Below are 21,782 nucleotides of genomic sequence, written 5' to 3' on the forward strand. Positions count from 1 at the left end.
TTCACTCACAGTAATTCAAAATCTGTGAAATAGAATAGATTTATGATGTACAGGCAGGGCTTTTTTTTAAATCAAATAATCATCAGGTCAAGCAGGTTAATAAGGGCTCTCCATACTCCCACAGCTATTTACTTTCTGGGAGGTGAAGAGAGCCATGCTTGGCCCACCCTTAAAGCTGAGGGCAGCCCATTGTTTTGAGAGTGACCCAGGACACTGAGGGCAGAAGGGAAGGTCACAGCTGACTGAGTCGGCTTAATGTCAAGCCGGACTCTGTGGGAAGAGAGCTCCAGCATACACAAACACACCAAACTCACGCACACACACACACTCACAAATGTCGGTATTCATCACAGCCGATCAGGCATTTCCTCATTGTGCAGTGCCCTAGCTTGTGCCAAGATGTCCTCTTACTGACCCTATTGTGCTGTCTGGCATCTTTTTGGTTCCAGGAAAGCTGCATGGACATTGATTCACATTCTCAGCTTAGCTGTCACACACCACAAATATCTGCACATTTTTTCTGTGTAGGGTTGAGTCAAATTGCTTGGAATGCAGTCATTTGATTTCTACACTACCTCACTGTTGATGGATAGATGCCTGATAAAGAATTAACCCGCATTGGTGCAGTAATGATCTGTTGTCTTCGTGGAAGGCTCTGTGCTGGATGCTGAAACACAGAAGTGTGTATTTGATGTCATTCAGCCTCGTAAATATTAGTGAGTTCAAGTACTGTTGTTGGATGATTAGTTTCAGGTCATAAACACTGCTCCAGCTCATCCAAATGTTGTTGAATGATGCAGCACAAGTTTATACGCTGCTAACCCTCACTTGGCACTGACCATGGTGATCTTAGCTGCTCCCGAATGTACTATTTTGCTAGCAATGCTTTTCTAAAGAGATTTTAGAAACCTAGCACAGGCAATATAATGTCTGTTCAGTGTAAACAGTGAATAGTTTAAAGTAGAGGAATTTATTATACAGACAGACAGGTAGATAATAGATAAGACTCCATGATAACTGATAAAAAAAGTTAAAGGTTAGCTTCACTTGACTCATCTGCTGTTGAGGGAATATTGTAAACACATGAAGTTTATATGGAAAAAGGAGGGAAATAAAGCACACACTTTATAAAAACTTCGTTAAACGAGAGCTTTAAATAAAAAGGGAGTAGCTCTACAGACTGTAAACAGTGCATGCTACAGATTCACATGAAGAACGGTTAATTGAGAGAAAATGGAGAATGGATGTATGTGCTTTTACTGCCACCTTGTGGTAGAAGGTGACTGCCACATCCGTGTGAATGAGCTTGTTTCCTCCGCCCCTTTCCGACAAGCCCAGCCTCTTGACCTAGGGCTATAGCTGGACTTTCAAGTGGGAGAGATACTGTCGTTTCCAGCGTTAAAGTTCACTCTCCGTCACTTCAAACATTGCTGTAAGTATGTTGCTTAATACATTTGTTTAACTACAGAACTAAATCTCTGCATCGTCTACGTGTCTCCACTAATCCCAGAGAGAAAGTTAAACACAGCATGACCTCAGAAATATGGCGTGAACGTTATACAGTCTTCACACACAATTTATGATTACTGTCTTCCAGCCACCTGGTTCTGCCCATGGCCACTGCGGTGCACAGTAATGTGAAGGTGAGTTGTGGCACATTTTCTAAAGTCTGTAGGATAATGTAGATGTGGTGTTTCAACAGCTGAGATAAACAAGTGAAGCTTATCAGAATGAGGTAAAATGGCATAACAACGGAATATTTAAAAGCAGCACTGCAACTGAATGAGGTGAGTAGCATTATGACAGAATACGGTACAGGAGCATGACAACAGACTGTGGTAAAATAGCACAGCTATATTATACTATTCTTTTCCCTGAGGTCCACTTATAAAAAGGTTGTGTTTTAGTTAATTCATTCATTCATTTTTTTCATTTATTTTCTGTGAATACTTCATCATGTTCAGGGTCAGGGGTGAGGCATAATTGAATTTTACATTTCTTTAACGTCAGGGGTTTTGTTAGTTTGCTGTTAGAATGATTCAATTAAACGACCTCTGTTCTGATTGGCTGCTCTGTTTTTAGTTATTTATTTATTATATGTGACTGTAAAACTATTTAACTCCTTATAAAATTATTTTGGAAAAAATATGGGCTCTTCAGAAATCTCTTTAATAATAATCATACACAAAATAACATGTAAAATATCCATTAGAGCTTCACATAGGGCCCAACCCACTCTCCTCCTAACAGCAGCCACACAATTTCCATTGTTCCATCCTACAGCTATACCCTAAGGTTGCTGTGGCCGTTTATGATCCAGTCAGCAGCCAGCGACCCTTAACATCTACGGTTAATCAGTGAGCCCGTCACACGAGTCCTCAGACCAGCCACTGTATCACTCGGCACCTCCCCTCGTCAGTGTTTCGCTGAATTAAGCCCACGACACCTCCAGAAGGCTCAACAGTGAAGTCCGGCGTCCCAGACCCACTCCCCCTCTATGCCAGCTTTACAGTAATAGAGAATAAATATAGCAGATGACTTGTTTATGTTTGGAGCTGTGGCTTTTTTCCAGACGGTGTTCATGTGTTTGTCCAGCAGAGTAGTTTTCTTTTGTGTAGAAATATTACAGTTCTCTAAAGACCGGAGAAGACCTGCAGACCACCGCTGCTTGCCATGTGTCCTCGCGCCTGCTCTCGCTTTCGCCAAGTACCAGAGAAGCCCTCGGACAAGTCCATCCGGAAGTTTGCAAAAGGTCACTGTGCAATGTATATTCACTTTCAGTGGCTCATTTTGAAGACAATCTGTGAAACTCTCATTTGGTCCCTGTTACAGGTTTTTTGGGTGTGGTGTGGTGGTTCCAGAGAAACTGAAGGGCTGCTCAGTTTTGGATTTGGGAAGTGGATGTGGTAGAGACTGCTACATTCTCAGCAAACTTGTTGGGGAGGATGGTCATGTGACTGGCATTGACATGACAGAGGATTTGGTATACTACTTATTATGCTACCCACTTTGAGGGCTTGAGCCAGAGCCACCCTGGTCTTATGTAGGTTTATGTAGGTTATTTTGCAACGCGTGATCAGCATGAAACGTCGTCCTTAACCAGCATGAAATCCACAACTGACCCTAAGCCTAACCATAAATCTAAGCCTAAATCTACCTCTTAGCCTTACTCTAAGCCCTTTAAAGTCAGAAATGGCAGGATTATCTTTCCCCAGCAAAGCGAATCTAACAGGTTCGCTTGTAGTTGTGGTAAAATAACTGAATAATACATATTCCTTGTAATATCATATTTTCTATGTATTTATTAGAATGACATTTTGATCAAAAATATTCATGGATATAATCATGAGATCTATCTAATGCCAGGATAAATGTATTCAACTATAATTCTACTTTTAATGTTCTGGATGATGATTTTTGGTTCCCATTTATACAGTTTTTGTTTAGCATCGGTGCTAAAGGCTTAGAAAATACTATCCTACAAACCTAGAGAGCAAAAGTGTTAAGGATGAATATCAGCAGAAGACAAACAATGGCCAAATTTTGCTCTTCCCATTTGCTCTTTTGATAGATACAAGAGTCAAAAAAGTACATCCAGTACCACCAGGAACTATTTGGTTACTCCAGGCCAAACACTGTGTTCATTAAAGGATACATAGAGAAGCTCAGTGAAGCAGGGATCCAGAACAATTCCATGGATGTCATTGTGTATGTATATTACTTAATATCCACACTTAAAATAGATAATGCTTTAAAATTGCCACATGAATAAACACATTTCATGACAGAAAGAGAATGTAAACACAGCTGAGTAAACTGAAAGACAATATTAATGTTGACCTCAAGTATTTATGTTCATGTCTTAATAATAAACATTTGGATCTAGTAAACACTGTACATCACTTTCTCAGTGCAGAGCACTGGCCCCTAGCACAACAGAGTTATAGTGAATCAGCCTCTCAGTCATCATCTTAACAGGCTGTCATCACTTTGTGTGGAATGAAAGAGAAAGATATACTTTATAGTAAATGTAACTGGATTAAGTCCTTAGCTTTTATTGAACCAAAAACCCTCCTGTGTACAGATCAAACTGTGTGATATGCTTGTGCCCAGACAAGAGAGCTGTCCTGAATGAAGCTTTCAAGGTTCTCAAGGTGAGAGGTTTCCTCTATAAGCACACACACACACACATATCTATACATATATATATATATATCAGTGGCGGATGCTGGTCTTTCAAGGAGGGGAAGCTCAATTTCGGCCTACATCATAAAATGTGTCGGTTTATTCATACGTAAATTCTACCCTCCGTTCCTTTTCAACAAAAATGATCTGTGACCCTGTCGTACCAACAAGGCATCTTTTCCAGGGACTTGAGTAGTGTCCTCTCATCGGCCAGCAGAGCTAGGCTGCTTAAACGGCCTTGGCCCATGTGAAGTGTGTCCGCCTGTGAGTGCTTTGTGACGGTGGAGGGGCTCAGCAGCACCCGCTACAAACTGTAATAGAAGTCAGAAAGAGTGATAGAAGTCAGTCTCCAAACACAAGAAGCTACAAAAAACTCCACCAGAAATAGGAGCTCGATTTGTCGCTAGTCGTTTTTAACAAAGAAAATGCCGCTAAGAGGATTAAGAAAATTTCAGATTCAACTCAGAACTAAATGAAAATTTAATGCTCCCACGGATCTTTACACCAAAGAATTGCTGATTCGCTCATTTCGCTGTCAATCAAAAAGGGATTCAGCCTCAGACAATCATCATACAGAAGCTGAGCGTCCGGGCCAGCCGTGGCTAGCCCACTGGCCCATAGACCCCCAGAGACGCTGAGCGTCCGATGGGCGGGACAAAGCCCAGCATTTATCCAATGACTCGTCTCGTTTTGCGGCATCTGTGTCGTTTTTAGTGTAGCTTCCTGTTATTCCATGACACTAAAAACTTACATTTTCTTTGTGTGTACCCCATAGGAAGGTGGTGAACTTTACTTCAGTGACATGTACACAAGTGAGGTGGTTTCAGACTCTTTGAAGGAGGATCCAGTGCTTTGGGGTATGTAACCTTTGACCTCTGATGCTAAACATTAGCTCAGAAACAAGCTTTTATATATAACACCCGGCTGCAGTTATATTGAACAAGCTTGATTGCTTTTCTATGCAGGTGAAGGAATGGCTGGTGCCCTCTACTGGCAGGATTTCATCTCACTTGTGAAGGAGTTGGGCTTCAGCACACCTCACCTAGTGGCAGCCAGCCATATTCAAATTAACAGCCCAGAGCTACAGAAAAAAGCAGGTAGCGTTTTCTGTTTCACTTACCGTTTGAGTTCTCAAAGTGGCGTCACATAATGGTGTATTGCAACAAGATGCCTTTTTTTGAATTACAGAGAGCCTACAAGGTAAGGTGGAAAAATAAATTCAAATAAAAAGAATAATTCAAGCGTCACCTGTAAAAAATATATATATATTTTTTTGTCTTTTTTTTTTTTTTTTACTATTAAGGTGAACCAGACGGATAACATTAAAAACAAATACCTGTATGGCTATCATATAGCGTGTTATACCAGCTGGGGACATTTTACCTTTCAGGCTTCATGAATTTATTTTTACTGAGAAGCTAGCATAAGTGCTAAGAATTAGCATGCTGTACCAGTTTGACCACAAAGAAGCAGTCCAACTTAATAGAGACACAAGCATGTTGTCCATTGTACAGCCACAGGATAAACAAATTGTTCAGCTGCTGTGTATTATTTATAATTTATATATTTTAGGACAATTCTAAGCAAGAATATTTTTTCATGTTTTTTTTTATGGCTAAAAATGTTATGCTAGAAGTATGTTTTAAATGTTTTTGGACGAAAAAAAATGATGTGAAACTTTTTTTTATATCATTTACCCTTTAGGCCTTCCTTCTTACCATCCTTAACATTTTTAAAGTTGAATCATGGTTTTTAAAAATAATGTTAAATCATTTTATTTAAGAGTTCCTAATGTGCGTCTTTAATTCTTAGCTTATATTGATAATTATCTTTCTTAGGTGATATTAAATATGCATCTGGAACTTATCGTATCTTTAAACTGCCCCAAGACTCAATACGGAATAAAGGCCTTGTCACATACAAGGGGACTGTGCCAGACTGCTCTGAATATTTTCAGTTTGACGCCTCCTACTCCTTTAAGGTATCGTACATTTAACAACTTCTGTATAACTTCTGTGTAGCAGTCTATGCGCCAGCCTTTATTAATACTAATATATTAATATTGATCTCTGCAGATTTGCAATTCTTATTTCCATACAGCTTTTATTCATGATCTATTCATGCACACGTTTACTACTTTTTTATTCAGCAAATAACATTTATAGAATTTAGCAAACACACTCATACGTCCTTCTCTTACAGTTCTGGACTGAATACACACACACACCTACTTGTATTAAACTATGTAAACTATAACTGGTTACTGCACTTCCTAGTATTTATTGTTTATTATTTATTATTATGGCACTTGTTTTGCATTTGTTGCATTCATCCACTTTGTGTAGTTTGTATGAGTTTTTATGTAGCACCTAGGTCCTAGAGGAACTCTGTGTCATTTCACTGTGTACTACACACACACTGATTAGAGCTGAAATTACAATAAAATCCACACAAACTTCTAATCATGTTAGGTAGGCTAATCCAAAGTTTTGCCCAGGGCATGTGTTGATGTAGTATGGTGTTCCTGCCCGAACTGGGATCTGAACCCTAGCCTGCTACACAGCCCGCAGCAGTGTTACACACTATGCTGTGCAAACTTACCTTGTAAGCCGTTAAATATATACAACCTCTTGTTTTGTAGAGTCAGTTAATTCTGTCCGTATGTTATTTGAACTGATATTAATCAGCTCCTAATATCTCTGACCTGCTTCTGCTGTTTTGCACAGACAAATGTGGCAGTAGATGTAGATTCAGAAATGGCTGCCGTTCTCCAGTACACACGTTTCTCTCCAGACTTCACTGTGTGGATGACAGACGAGCCTGATCCTGGTCTCAAATCAGCTCAGCAGGTAACGTACTGTACTGATTTATCATTTTTAGTTTGTAATATATAATAAGTAGTAGGTCCTATCTCAACGGTGTCTGTTCTTAATGTTTTGTATATAAACCTCTCATTCTTTCTCTCCTTCCCCACACAGTACTGCCACTTGAATCCTTTCCTGCTGGCGGACAGTCTGGGTTCGTGTGTGAAGCAGTGTTCGAAGATGAACAGTGGGAACTCTGGGTAAAATAGGAAAGCACCCCTTAGATTTTCAGCTCCATATTTTGTTCTCTGGTATCATCACACTGCTAAATATTTTGTTGCTTTTTACGTAAAGGATGCTTCTACTTACTTTACTTAGGAAATCAATAAAACATTTTCACTAGGAATTTTTAGAACTTTTGGATACATCTGTATTGACTAGTCCTTATATGTGGCCAATATATGTTGAACATTTGGAAACTAAAATTAATATAACATTAAACAAAAGAGAGATTTCACCATATTCCACGTATGGCGCAGGTTTTATATTGAATTATACATCGACGCTGTGCTGTAATTCCTACTTAGAAGTTGAAGTTGATCTAGACCCTTTCTGATGGAAACAACAACAAAATGTGGAATTACTGTTTTGGTGCCATTCTGTGACGAAAATAAATGTGCTTTTAAAGAACCGATTTACAGCCATTTAGTGTTTCTGTCTCTAGATGGCAGTAAAGTCCTGAAGTTAAACAAGAATTTTTCTCAGAAATTTTATTGAGTTTCTTAATGGTGTGATTACAGCTGACGTAACGATTATTGTACTCTCACATTGCCACAAAATGTACAGTCAATTTGATAATTACAAAGACCAATTATAAATCTGACACACTGATTGGCTAAATAGACAGTGGAGCAATCCATAGAATTACTGGGCATTTTATACGACTCGCCAATAATCCTCCTTATTAATCAAACTCAGAGGAAACTGCTGAGTGAACGTTTAAAATGATATTAATGAGAAAATATCAATACAACTATATACTGCTTTGTATGCCTTAGATGTGAGGTAAACAGTCTGAATATTTACTGAGCACAACAAAGATGATGCACATGTTTTGACAGTTTATAAAATGGGCAAATTGTTTAACTGCTGTTGTTATTATTGATATTTTATCTGTTTAATTCCTTTATATAAAGCACTATACTTCAATCTCAAATAGCATCATATTTTTCGAAGAAAATATATTAAAAAATATATACATGTAAGCCTTAATTATAGAAAATGTTTTATTGCATTTGTACTGTTTGCCTTTATTATATATAATTATCTTTATCGCTAAAGCTTTTTGTTTGTATTGAATTGTTAGAAATGCAAATTAAAACATTTTATGCGTTCATTCATTAACATAGTTATTTTGTTTCCATGGCATTATTATAAAATCTAAAGGTTCCTCCGCCACATACAAAAGATGTGTGCAGAACTCTTTCCTGCTCTGACTTTATTTTCCTCCCAGAACTTAGGTTTACAGATTATCAGTTGTAAACCTACAAATATATATTCTCTTTTCAGAAATGAGCTAAAACCGCTCTACAGTTTTCTTTGGGCCCGGAGAGGAGAGGAGAGGCGAGGAAAGGAGAGGAGAGGGAGTGGTGTGATATGTGGATCTTTGTGGAGGACGCAGGTGTGGGGTAAATGTAAACAGAGCAGTGTGAGGAATGGTTCACATTGTCCTCATTTCACCTCTCCCAAAGTGCTCCATTCTGGACGCTCGCCCAAGTCCTATCTCATTACTCTCAGCCACTTAATGCACTGTCAATATCCAGAGCTAAAAAGCATGTAGCGTCAGGAGACACTGAAGTGAACAGTAACGTTTTGTGAAAAGGCCCATGCCTGGATATCAACAGTACAAGGGTTTGCTGGGCTAATTTGTGCATTAGGTTACTGTGATGTGAAGTCATCTGTTCTGGCAGAGTCTTCAGGATACACAGATTTTTCTGAAATTGGAATCAGAATCATATTATTGCGAGAGCTCATCCAATTATTTTTTTTCTGAAATGGTGGCTTGGTTTTTTTCCTTTTTTTCCTGCACTAACAGCTTGCACTCTTTTGGGAAAAATTTTGACTAAATGCTGGGAACCTTGCTGTGAGGATTTGATGGTAAGTGGTGAAGCCTGCTCAGCCAACATTTCTTCTAAAATCAAAGGAAATGGGTCATTTGTTCCCACACCATCACAATACCACTTCCCCACAGCCCAGTCCTTGGGGGTTACTTACATATCTTCTACCTGAGCAGGCAAATTCAGGTCCAGGAAGTAAAAGTCCCTCCCTGAGAGTACCTCTGAGAGTAGTTTGGGGTGATTAGAGAAATCGAGCAGTTGGAATGAAACCTTGAAGAAGTGTTTTTTTTAACATTTACTTTTACTTTAGTCCTGTACCTGCCTCAGTTTCATGTGCAGCTGCTGCAGTGTCTCATTCTATTGGTCACTGTGTTCCTATGGAGATCATACAGCCTCCCCTCCACCTGTATCTGCAAAGGATTAACCCTAAAGTAACATGGTTCACTGATTAGAAGAGGTGTCTGGATATGTGTTCAACTTTGAAATAGAAAAATGAAAGTAGGGTCAAACCGTTGCGTCTGTTTATTTTCATAGAAATCCTAATCAGCCCTGTGATGAAATAGGGCATGGAAAGAAAAAATTTATTGGTAAAATAATGACTTTTGGCTCAGCCATGATACAAGTAGAATTTACTCACAAAAAAGTGCTGTATCATCTTATACTCCAGCTCCCTCAGACTCTGGGATTTTTAAAGAGTAGTCGATTTTGGCAGAACATGGAAAAAGCCTAGTAGTTTGTTTATTTTACTCAGACAACGGTGTTGCTTTCTGTGTCGTATTGTTGTGGGAGTAAATATATCTCGTGTGTTACAAAAATCCAATTAACCCTTTTGTTACTGTATAAAAATGAGCTGAAGGCTGTAAGATGTGAAGCCTATGTACTTTTTACATTTTTATTTCTGCCTTGTGTCGTTTTAAGGATAAACAACTGTTTAGGTTTTTCTGGTATTATTTGTGCTTGTGACTGGAGAGTCTTTAAATGCTGCTTCTAGTGCAGTCTTAAAAATAATAGTTCCTAAAGATTCTAGGAGAACCTGTAATTGGAAGAGCATTGGAACCACAACGTTATGAAGGTTCTCATCACATTGACATACAGTACTGTGCAAATAACAAATACCGCCCCAACATTAGAATAAAACCAAATCATATTATTCCAGTGAGTGTGATGCTCTGTGTGTGAATGTGTTGGTTTCACTTTTTCCAAATCTCTCTTCCTGGAGTCCATATTATTTGAGGTTATCATCCAACACCTTAGGGGTAAATAAATAATGATTGTAAATAATGTGTGCTGTTGATTTAACAAATTAATGCAAATCACGGAGAATCGGAACAAAACTTTGCTCTTCAAACTCACTGTCACCAACTACTTTATAATAAAAAATCTTATATTTCTTATTTGTTTAATATTATCTGTTTGTATTTACTATGATTATATATATCTTTATACAAGCCCCACACACCATTATCTTAGGTGCCTAAGACTTCTGCACAGTACTGTGATTTATATATATAATATTCCTAATTAAACTTGTTTAGGAAACCAAATGGAAAGGGGCTCAAACTGTGGCTCCCAGGAACGTTTTTTTTTTTTTTTTTGCACCTGCAGCAAAGAGTGGACTTGCTTTGCTTAACATGGCTAAAGCAGCTCAGGCGCTACAGGAGCTCGGAGAGGTCAAAAAGGGAGTGTGGATTCAATGAAGAGGAAAAATGAAATGCTCTTGACCTGCCCCGAGCTCCTCCCCTACTGAGGCTAACCTGTACTACACACACACACACACACACACACACAAGAACAAGGAATCCTTTTGGCCATGCTGCTTGACTGACCATGCAAGATCAAAAGCCCTCCTGGTTACCCAAACCTCCCCTCGGCTCCCCACCCTGCCCCTCCTTTCTGGTCCCAGCCAGGAGCTGATTGAAGCGATTCATGGCCAGGTCGTGACCCCTGCATGCCATACACCAGCTGAAGAGAGACAAGCAGATTGCCTTACTCTGTTCTCTCAACCCCAGCTGCAGCTTCCTCACACATTTTCTCCTTTCTTTTTTGTGTGTGAGTTATAGCTGCCTTTTTAATGTAATAAGATTTATTTAATTACATGCTGTGTTTCAGGTTAACACAATGTAGCATGGTAAGTTGTCAATTACCCTACAAAAACAAAAGTGGCAGAGAAATGACAACAAAGAGAGGAAATGGCAGATACATGAAAGCTACACTTCTCTGAAATGCAGCTGCCTACCGCTAGCTGCTACCAAAAGTTATGATTTCAGTTTAATTTTTTATATAGAACTTTTTACAGTCACATATAATTGTTTATAATCAAATGGTGGTTTTCCAGTGCATGGTACCTACTCTACTTGACCTCACAACAAACTATCATTTGTAAAATCGCTAAGCTACAGTAGGGATCATATTTTATCTCACTCACAATGGCAGCCAATAGATGTACGGCGTGGTCTTTTGAACAGGTTCAAACAGTCATTGGATTGGTGGCTGACAGAAGTGTGGAAACCAGGGAGCAAGCTTGTAGCGCCATGTACAGTTGAGTACTTCAGGTTCCATACAGTGGAAAAGCATCATAAAGTCCTTCCAATTCTGTAAATTATAACTTGGTGATCAATATAATAATAAGACTATTATTTATTTATCTATGGTTTTTCAGGGCTGTGAGATAAGACAAATATAGCAGGTCACGGTCGCAAAGCTCCAGGGTCCTGCGGTTGTGTCGGCACAACCCCTGCCTTAGACACTGTACCTTGAAGAGTTGGGTGTGTTCTCTCTGTGCCTGCGTGGGATTCCTTCAGGTGATCCAGTTTCCTCTCACGGCCCAAAAAAGACTTATTAGTAGGTGGATTGGCTGTGCTGAAGTGTCCACAGGTATGAGTGTGTGAGTGTGTAATGCCCTCTAATGGACTGGAGCCCTGTCCAGGGTGTGTTCCTGCCTTGCACCCAGTGATTCTGTGTGGGCACTGAACCCAACGTGTCCCTGAAATGTTTAAGTAGTTACAGAAAATGTTCCTAAAAATGCTACTGTAAAATAGAGCAGCTAAGCTACAAGTTACTGTACAAAAAAATAAATAAATAAAATAGCTCAACCTCATGAAAGCTACCTTCTAGTTAAAAGCAGCTAGCAGTAGACACACTCATTTAATATAAATAATGTAAGCAATACTCAACGTTTTCTTTATTCATTTTGTTTGTAAATATGAAACAATCCATTTACTGTTTACACAAATGCATTTTGCAAAATTAGAATATTATGTTATGGTGTTATTTATGCTGAAACAGGGCTTAATCAGACTTGAACCTTATTCACCCTAAAGCCTCCCCTTTAATCAGAGCTGCCCCAATTTTTTTTTTTTTTTTGTGGCTTTGATGTGTCTTCGTTGTATGATGAGCAAACATTTTTGCCCTTTACTCTCCGGCTTTTGTGACATTGTTCCCTTCACAGAAGGCTTTTTCTCTTCTGTCCTTTGCCATAGCAGACCCACTGTGATGGTGTGTATTGATTCTTCTTATTCTCCCCAGCGTGGGGCAGCTTAGTCCTTGTTCAATGTCGCTCTCTGCTTTAATTAAAAGGTTATTAATACGGTATCAGGCGAGGAGATTAGGCCTGCAGTTATTGAGGGATAGCTTTGAGGAATCACAATGTCCTTTCTCTAGAGCCCTGTCGTATTTATCAAGTTCACAGGCAACAATAGGCTCCAAAATATCAGCTAACAGATCCATGAAGGAAGAGATCTAAATTGGTGTGTTGTTAACCTAAAAGCTTATTCAAAGCAACGCTGAAAACCTCCCATGCTTTGATCTCTCAACCAAAAAACATGGGGAAGAAAGAGTGGAAAACACAATGGCATTTGGGCTTTAGTGGACAAATGAGTCCTTTCTGCTTTAAAAGATTTATTTGACCAAGTTTGGATTGGAGATTTGGACCCGAACTTGTTAGCGTTACGATGACGATCTTAAAATGAAGCGGGACACAAATGTTATATGCAGCATTCTTAGTAAGAAACCAAATTACAAGTGAAAAAAGACAGATCTGTCAGCCCCCATTGTGGTTTTAACTGATGGTCAGTGTCCCTGAAGGCAGAATACATTGGATAAACATCACTGCTCTCCAATACATCCTCTTTCTCCAGTAATAATGGGCCTAAATTACTGAGTAATCTTTTATTGTTTGACTGTCTAGACATCCTGTGACAACTGATATAATAGCCCATAGTAATGTGCTGACATAATCACATATATGGAGAATTTCTCATCCTGGACAATAAGGCCTTTCTGGTTAAATAAGTAAAATAATTGCCAATATTAAATATATCCTACATCATTAGTGACTGACAGTGTTGAGTCATATATTCTAGTGCCTCGGGGCAGTTCTCGTACATTTGGTACATATTTGAAATTCCTATACTACATGCAGTGGATTAATTATTACTGGAACCAACACCCATCAGAGAAATGTATGAGTTCAGTAGAAGTGCTGCACAGCTGTAGGAATGCATCTGATTCTTACTCTGAATTAAACAAACCTAAATATATGTTTCAATTTATAATATTACATTTTCTACTGCATCTCATGTTTAATCACAAATCCAAATTTGAATGGGATCATGTGTATAATCACATCATAAGACGAAGGATACACAGTTGTAAGCAAATGTTTGGACATCCCTGGGCCAATGAAATGCTTAGTTGGCTTTCAGTGTGAAAACAATTTGCTAAATTGGAAATAACCAAAGAAATAAGACATCAATTAAATTTTTTTTTCTTGTTTTTTGCCCTCTGTATGTTTAATTCAGCATATAAACTTTAATAGTGCATTAATATGTGCTGAACATTTACTCATTTTCACATTCAAAATTTACAGAACCTATTTTACCAGGGCTACTTTTGCATAAGGCTGCATACATTTTTCCATTACACTATTCAGGGATGCTCTAGGAGTAGAGGCATTTTTACCCTCAGACAAGCGGAGGACATAAAGTGGAGCTGACACTTTGTCATGGTATCTGTATTTTTGCTGGTGATGTGTTGATTTGCAGTGGGCCAGCGGCGGCAGACTGTCATTTGAATAAAACCCCATGCAATATTTTATCTCTGTGCTGGAGCTGAATTGACTCAGGAGCTCATAAAACCTACAGACCATGTATGTCTCAGGACCTCACAGTTATATAAGACAGAACTCTTTAACTGGTCTGAGTTAAAGGCCGTAGGGTTATTTCTGAGAACTCTGATTGCGTAAAACAAAGAGAGTGTAAATGGGCCATGTAAAAATATAGATATTTATTTTTTACATATTTTAATACTGTTATTACTCTGAGAAAATAATACTGCGTGATGTTATTTAATACATTTCCTCTATGTATGTTCTCACTTGTGCATGTGCTAACTGCAAAGCTGTTTACATTTATATGATTGAGAATGTGTGTTGCAAATTCACTAAGAAATCTGTCAGTGCAACTAATCGATTCCTATTCTGTTTGAGTGAAAGAATTATTAATAAGAATTTATATATAAATATAAAATTAATACCATTGTGTAGTAAATGTCATCTCTCAGCTGTACTCTCTCTCCCTTCACCCTTCCAGAGCTTGTCTCTGTTGCTAAAAACACAAGGAAAACTTTGTGAGTGTTCTGAGCCTGTCCACAGATCGTTTTCTGGTTACACAGCAGTTCATTGAGTTCACTCAAGCAGATTCAAATCATGGATGGAGATACTGAAAAGTTTCTAGAGTAACAAGGGGATCTGATATAGCAAATGTTACTGACTTATTAAGTAAAACACAACAAGCAACTAAATGGTTTTAAAAAATACATAAATAAAAATCGTCAAAGGAAATCATGAAAAGAAACGGGAAGCCCGTAGGCAGGCAGTGCACTGTGCAGATTTACAGCTGTGTTCTGTGGGTGGATAGAGCCCCTCACAGTACATTTCACGTGTGTTAGAGTAAGGTTCGTTATATAAAACTTGTGATTTAACAACAGTACTATCCCCAGTATTCTCGTGGCTGAATGTCATCAGATCCTCACAGAAATGTTAAGACTTTTGGTCAAAGGTAGATGGGGTCACTTCAGCAAAGGGGACAAAGTACCGAATACAAACCTTTCGCCATATTGTGTTACCTTCATTAGTCCGTGCATTTTGTTGGCCTGTGTTTTGAGAAATGTCAGTTTTTCACAGGGGCCTCAATGGGTGGAGCACGAAGTCGTCCCACGGGCTCTAATCATCTGTGCAGTGTTGGCTGTGTTCCAAACGGAGATATAATGGACCTTATTCTGGGCCCCAAGCACTATGGCCCCTTCCCTGGGGTCTGATTAGTCTTGTGAATAATTCTGGAAAAGGGCAGAGTGAAGACAAGCTTGATGCCGCAAGAAGTGCAAGAGAGCCATAGCTGTAAACCAGGCGGGTCTGTGTGGTCCTGTGAACTAATTTCAACCTGCGCCAACTTCCACACCAAATAACTCCACTGTCTACTGGTAGAAAACATGCTTCAGCTCAGATTTAAACCCTTCACCAAAGGTAATGGCAGTAGGAGAGTATTGCTACTTGTGAAGAATATTGTTTAGACACTACCTTCCAAAAATAAAACCTGCTCAAATATTGAGGAACTTAAAACACTGCAGTAGAACTTCTGAGAACATCCAGTGTCTGTCAGAAAAGGATGTGAAACCAAGATTCCCGTATAGTGCCGTGAAGCAAGGTCAGGTCCTGATGTTGGACGATTAGTTCTGGATCACAAACACTTTTTCAACTCATCCCAAAGGTATTGAATGGCATTCCAGAGAGTGTACATTCACTGCTACTCAGCCCAGTGCCTGGGGGCTTTAAACTCAATAGTGAATGAATGACACTTGCACATGGTGATGTCCACAGTGGTTGAAGCAGATGGTAGATATTCTACATTCGTAGGATGTTTTCACAGCGAGAAATCTCCCTGAGCTTTGCTCTTAAGCTTGTCCTCGTCTTGTGATTGTCTTGAGACGGTCTGTTAATAAGCAGAGGAAGTGTGTCTTGATCATATGAGCTTGAAGTTTTGGCTACAGTGGTGTTTATGGGTAAACTGCTTCGTTGGGTATGTGTGAAAATAGTTTCTGAAAAGTCTGAGAGTTCACAGCCTGCCTAGAGGAGCTGTAACATAACGTCGCTGTTCCATTTGGCCACAGAGAGCGAACCTCATCTCTTCTGACATTCAAAACAGTCACTTAGGCCTGGCACTCAGCCATGGGATCTTAGTCAAACTCCTCAAAACAAAAGCTCTTTGGGGTGGAAGGACCACTGGGGAGTCCACGGTGATGCATATAGAGTTTAATTGTCCATTGTTGAAAACATTGTTGTAATTTTATATATGAAGCACCTCAGGGAACTGGATTGTAAACCTTCATACTCACTCAGTCACTCACATTCATGAATCGCTCCACTAGGGGCATTGTTCGGTGCTTCTTGTTGTTGCCTCCTTGTTAGTATTTGTTGTGAGGAATTGCTCTCCGTTTTATGTGATACAGTGCCATGGATTAACACCTACCTTATATCTTTACTCATTGTTCATTTTATTTACTGTAGTCCTCCTGTTTCTCTGCATACTTTCTTATCCCCATTTTATCCTTTTATCAATGGTCAGGACCCCTTACAGAGCAGGTATAATTTTGGTGGTGGATCCATCCACCAGTGGGTGGTGATTTGTTTGTGTGTGTTTGTTGTGCTGTTTACCTTCAAGTAGTTAGTAGTTTACTGAATTTGGAATTAGTTCCACCTTAAGTAATCTGAAATAGCAAGTCAGTATTACCCACCTATGGAGCAGAATAAGGCAGTTTAATTTTCTCATTTCATACATTCGGGTGTCTCTTCACCATCTAAACACCTCCAGATGCCGTTTCTCTGCCGTGAGGAGAGAGAAATCCTGAGCATATCCGACTTTTCTTTACCCATTTACTGACACAGGGTTTTTTCCAGCATGCAAACCCTGTTTTTTAATTAAAGTGTCTAATGTAGACTCTTAACTCTGAGCGGACAGTGGCTCAGAGAATGAGCGGCTGGGCCTCCGGTCTTTCACATTCCAGCACTCGGACGAGGGGCAGCGGCAGCAGTTCTTACTGGAGCGGGAGGAAGTTTCTGCAGGGCCAGGATTATACACACTTTTCCTTATGCCTCACCCCCCTCCCTCTCACTCCCTCTCACTCACTCACTCTCTCTCTCTCTCTCTCTCTCTCTCTCTCTCTCTCTCTCGCTCACTCTCTCCCTCTCCTTGGTGTTGTGCCCATAAACTACTGCACTGAAGCGCTGAAAAGCCAGAATCCTGAAACTCAGGTAGACAGCCCTGTGCTTTTATAGCCTTCATTTTGGCTGGATCTTTCTCTTCGCTCTCGTCCCTTGCTGCTGGCTCGCTCTTTCTATTTTTTTCTTCTTCTTTTTTTTCTGTTTGGCTCACATCATGTGGTAGAGGCTTAAGGAATCTCATTGGAGAAGAGGACGGGGAAGCAGTGCAGCTGCTGAAGCCGGTGTTGTGGCTGACGGTCGCTTAGAGCTGAGAGATTCCCCTCGTGGATGAGGGCAGAGACATTTGTCGGGGGTGGAAGTGGGGAGTGGGAGCATTTATTTATTTTATTTTTTTGTTGTTTCTTGAGGTTGAATAATGGGAAAGGGTGGAATTGGAGGGTTTGTGTCAATTCTGAACTTTCTTCACAGTCTACAGGGCAGCAGTTTTGACAAAGTATAAACCAGGAGAGAATACAGATGACCAAGAGTCTTCTCTCACAGTTCAGCAGTTGTTCAGCTCCGGTAAGTGGAATCTTCTTTTTTTTTAGTTTACTCAGCCACTGTCCTTCAATGAAGGCGAGACAAAAGGCCGGTGCGTGTCCAGAAATCCCAGATTTACAGATGCTCTCCGAAAATATCCCCCACTCCTCCTTTATTCGACTGCTTTGTTTCGTATTGTGGATTTAGACTATTTCTCTGATTAATGAGCGCCTGTCTGCGCTGTCTTTCTTCACTCTGTAAACAAACTCTCTCATGCCTTATCTGCTGAACGAAGCCAGAGTCAGGGTGAAAAGACAGCTTTGTGCTGTGGCTCACATGTTGAAGTTCATGGCCTAGCAGCATGGCTCAGGAGTTCGCTTTTGCTTTTTTCTTTTCATTTTGGAAACTCTGCTTGAGTCGTATGCATTAAAATGTCATCAGATTGTCAAGAGCTTTGGGAGAGTTTTCCGAACCTTCTCTGTGTAGTCAGTAACAATGACAAATTCTGGGGAAAGTGGAATACGCTGAACCAGGCAGCTTTGGGCTTGCCTAAAACATCTTACTCTGAGACTTTACTAGATCTATTTATCTGAAATAATTATGGTGTTTACTGTATGTACTTGTGTCTTGAGAATATCTAAAATTATTTTCAAAATGATGCTCAAAACTCATCTTTAAACATGCCGTGGGCATCATACAATACGTTATGTACATTGTAAAAAATAAGATACATTTAGCCTGTGTAGCACTGAATATTTTAATAATATATTTATAAATGATTTTGTGTCTCTTTTTTTAGTTTACAAAGTTTTACAGGCTTCCTCACTCTAAAAAATATCTACAACACAAAGGAGAACATTCTATAAAAATAACAGCAAAGTTTTTCAACCAACTTTAGACAAACTGCACTTGAACCCATTGTTGTTTACCGGTGGGACATACTGTCAGTCATGCGAGCAGTGGCTGCTTTTTTTCCCTGAAATAAGATATTCCTGAAGCTTCTTCTGTGCTAATAATGAGCAAGAATCCTTGACATTTTACCCCAAACTAGAGCGCTGTTTGTGCAGGGACTGTGGCAAAGAAAAGGCCTGTCCTCCTGTGGAGCGTTTAGCCACGGATCTCGTGCTCGTGAGCGTGGGGTCAAGTGTGGATCAGGAAACTTAAGTGGACTTCAGTTGGGATTTGTGCAGATTAAAAGCATGTCATTCAGATTCTCATAATGATTAGAACATTTGATTAAACTTAATGACACTCTAAAGACATTCAAGCTAATGCCTCAGAGTTAAGTCAGTTGCTGTAGTCCATTACGAGGAATACCTTCACTGCCCAAATAAGACCCTGTAATCTTTTTTTTATTTATTTTCATTTTCATTTCCATACATCATTTGAACACATAGACTTCATGCACAATTTGTTGAAATTCCCCATAATAAAGACATTTTATATTAACATTCATTAAATGTGCAATGTGTAAAAGTAAATGAATTAGAAACGTGAGTATTTTTACAGCAGGATGTGAGAAATCTGATGCCAGATTAATAGCAAATTAAAGAAGACAACAGAACAAGTGTGAAGGATGTTTTCCGAAGTATCTGAAATATTTTAATACTCTTATTATGATAGCATTCTACCGCTACCTTGCCTCAACTGTCAATTCCAGTCGATATGTGACGGCTGAATAGAAGAGTGTAGAAATGTGTAAGTTTGTCTGAGCGCAGTGGACAGTTGTTTGGGGAAAAGGTTTGACAAGAGCATGCTCTCTGTCAGTGTGTGTGCGAGCTCTGATTGATTTCCACAGGAAACGTGCTCTGTGTTCTCCTGTTGTGTTCGTTCAGGCTGAGGGAATTGTTTATTTTGGTGAGCAGCGAGGCTGAGGTACTCATTTCTACACCACTGTATCAACATTATCACATATAACTGTTTGGAAAGGTGATGAAATCTTGCCATTTTGAGGAATTACTGTCTGCCGTCTGTCCGGTTTCATTCTGACATTGTCACTGAATCAGCTGCCTTTAGGGAGGCACAGAGCGACAGCGTTAAGGTTTTGCTTATAATGGCATGTGTACAACAAATAGCTCTGGTAGAAAATATGACAAATTTGTACCTTTGTAAAAGATTACATTTAATGTCTGTAATAAAAAAGTTTACTTATATGAACTAATTTCAGAAGTCTGCTTTTATTAAAGAAAATCTTTTAAATCATTTCTCTGAGGGGTTTTTAATAATAAAGAATATAAACTCAAAACATCACTGTTGGAACATAATATCTTACAGCTTTTGTTGTTAAATCTTATATTAATTAAATATGCCATCTGTCATTTATTTCAGTTCAAAATATTGTGATGAATGGAGCAAGTCAAATGCTCCAAGTCTACCTGGAAACCATTTTGGGAGGCTTTTTTTCACCCCACAGTGACGATATAAATGCAACATAACCGAACTCCATAAACACTAGCTTTATCACTCTCATAAGTACACCAGTCCATATCAGATTCATTATAATTTCTAAATGACTCACATTGCTGACTGAATTCCTAGTAGTTACTGATAAACTCCTTGTAGTCACTGAATAGTTTGTACTAGTTAATATATAATTAATGGTATTTTCTTCATTTTTACTAGGTATTACATTATTTTAATAGCTGATGAATAATTTTACAGTTGTTACTGTAAAATTCATAATAGTTTCTGAATAGTGTATAGTAATTGTTACTCTATTACTACATATGGATATTTTGGAGTTTAGAAGATTAAAAAGCAGTTTGTATGTTTAAGCAGTTCATCATTTCTTTTTTAAATGGGTATTTGTGGTTGTATATTGTATGCTACAAATTGTTTATTGAATATCATTGTTGCCCAATGAAAAACACATATCTCCAGTTTTGTACATTTTAGTTTACTACATCATACGAACAAAGAAGCTGTCCTTTATATTGTGTGAAAATCTGATGAATAGAACTGAAATAGAATTACTCCAAAATACTTGGATTCAATTATTTTTACATTGACTTCCATTGAAAGTCACTATTTTGGAGAGACGTGTTTTTCTTTGGACAGCAATCATATGTTATAATAAGATTATAATCATATGTTATGTTATAATAAGATTAATAATCATATAGTCTTTATAGCGTCAAAAAAGGGTTCCACTATTTTGAATAGACAAGAACTCTTCTTTAGATATCTGTATATCTGTTGTTCTTTTGGTCTTTAAAATCAGTATATTACAGTAGAAACATGTAAACTGTTACTATAGTGAGACCAACAGTCCAACTACGTTTGTAATGATAATGAAAGGAGTATTGAAATATACTAAATAACTAAAGAAAGAGAAAAATGGGCCATGGACATTAATAGATGATGGAAAAACGATAAACTCCTCAAAACGTATGTTCACAGTTTTCAGAGCTTTTAAGGGCAATGTTTTAAAGCAATAAGGAGGAGGGAGGTGGCAGGAGAAAAGCTAATATTGTCTGCTGCTCTTGTGTGGAGTGTGTTTTCAGCTGTAGGCGATAGCTTAGTATAAAAAATAATGAGTTGTGTGCTCCAGTATTGATCGGTCTGACTCTGCATGGAGGGTATAAAATCCAAAAGTGAGGATTATGATATTATTGGACCTGTTCAGTGGAAAGTATTATAGTGTTTAAAAGAAGACAATTATTTACAAATCTTTTCCAAGAAGGGCTCATTGAAAAAGACATTTTTGAACCCATCAGCCAATGCTAACTTTTTATTTTTTATTTTTTTTTGGAATAGTGCTCACTGGACTTATTAACTGAGCTTCAAAATAACCCAACATTTACACGGTTTCTGAAAGACTTGCTTCATTACTGTTTGTGAAATTTAATGTGATAAACCTGTTTGAATGTGTTCACACTTTGTGAAAATAAGAACGCTGGACAATTCACTGGAGGATGTTTCACTGTAAAAATATTTTTTTGA

General features: G+C 38.7%; 1 protein-coding gene and 1 long non-coding RNA gene across 2 annotated transcripts in view; both read left to right on the forward strand.

Moving 5' to 3' along the window:
* The first annotated feature begins 1,315 nt into the window (after nt 1-1,315).
* zgc:153372 (uncharacterized protein LOC767695 homolog) lies at nt 1,316-10,373 on the forward strand. The gene is made up of 12 exons (XM_066660582.1): nt 1,316-1,432; nt 1,598-1,643; nt 2,619-2,752; nt 2,833-2,983; nt 3,572-3,708; nt 4,085-4,154; nt 4,961-5,042; nt 5,151-5,282; nt 6,024-6,166; nt 6,912-7,034; nt 7,164-7,249; nt 8,559-10,373. Exons 2-12 carry the CDS (start codon nt 1,614-1,616, stop codon nt 8,827-8,829), a joined length of 1,359 nt encoding a protein of 452 aa, XP_066516679.1. The 5' UTR covers nt 1,316-1,432; nt 1,598-1,613; the 3' UTR covers nt 8,830-10,373.
* A 7,373-nt stretch (nt 10,374-17,746) lies between these two features.
* LOC136664256 (uncharacterized) overlaps nt 17,747-21,782 on the forward strand; it is a 37,528-nt gene continuing 33,492 nt past the window's right edge. Inside the window, exon 1 of the long non-coding RNA XR_010795100.1 lies at nt 17,747-17,882. This is a non-coding gene — a long non-coding RNA (uncharacterized lncRNA). The remainder of the gene's footprint in view (nt 17,883-21,782) is intronic.

This window comes from Hoplias malabaricus, chromosome 1, assembly GCF_029633855.1.
Source record: "Hoplias malabaricus isolate fHopMal1 chromosome 1, fHopMal1.hap1, whole genome shotgun sequence".
Lineage (NCBI taxonomy): Eukaryota > Metazoa > Chordata > Actinopteri > Characiformes > Erythrinidae > Hoplias > Hoplias malabaricus.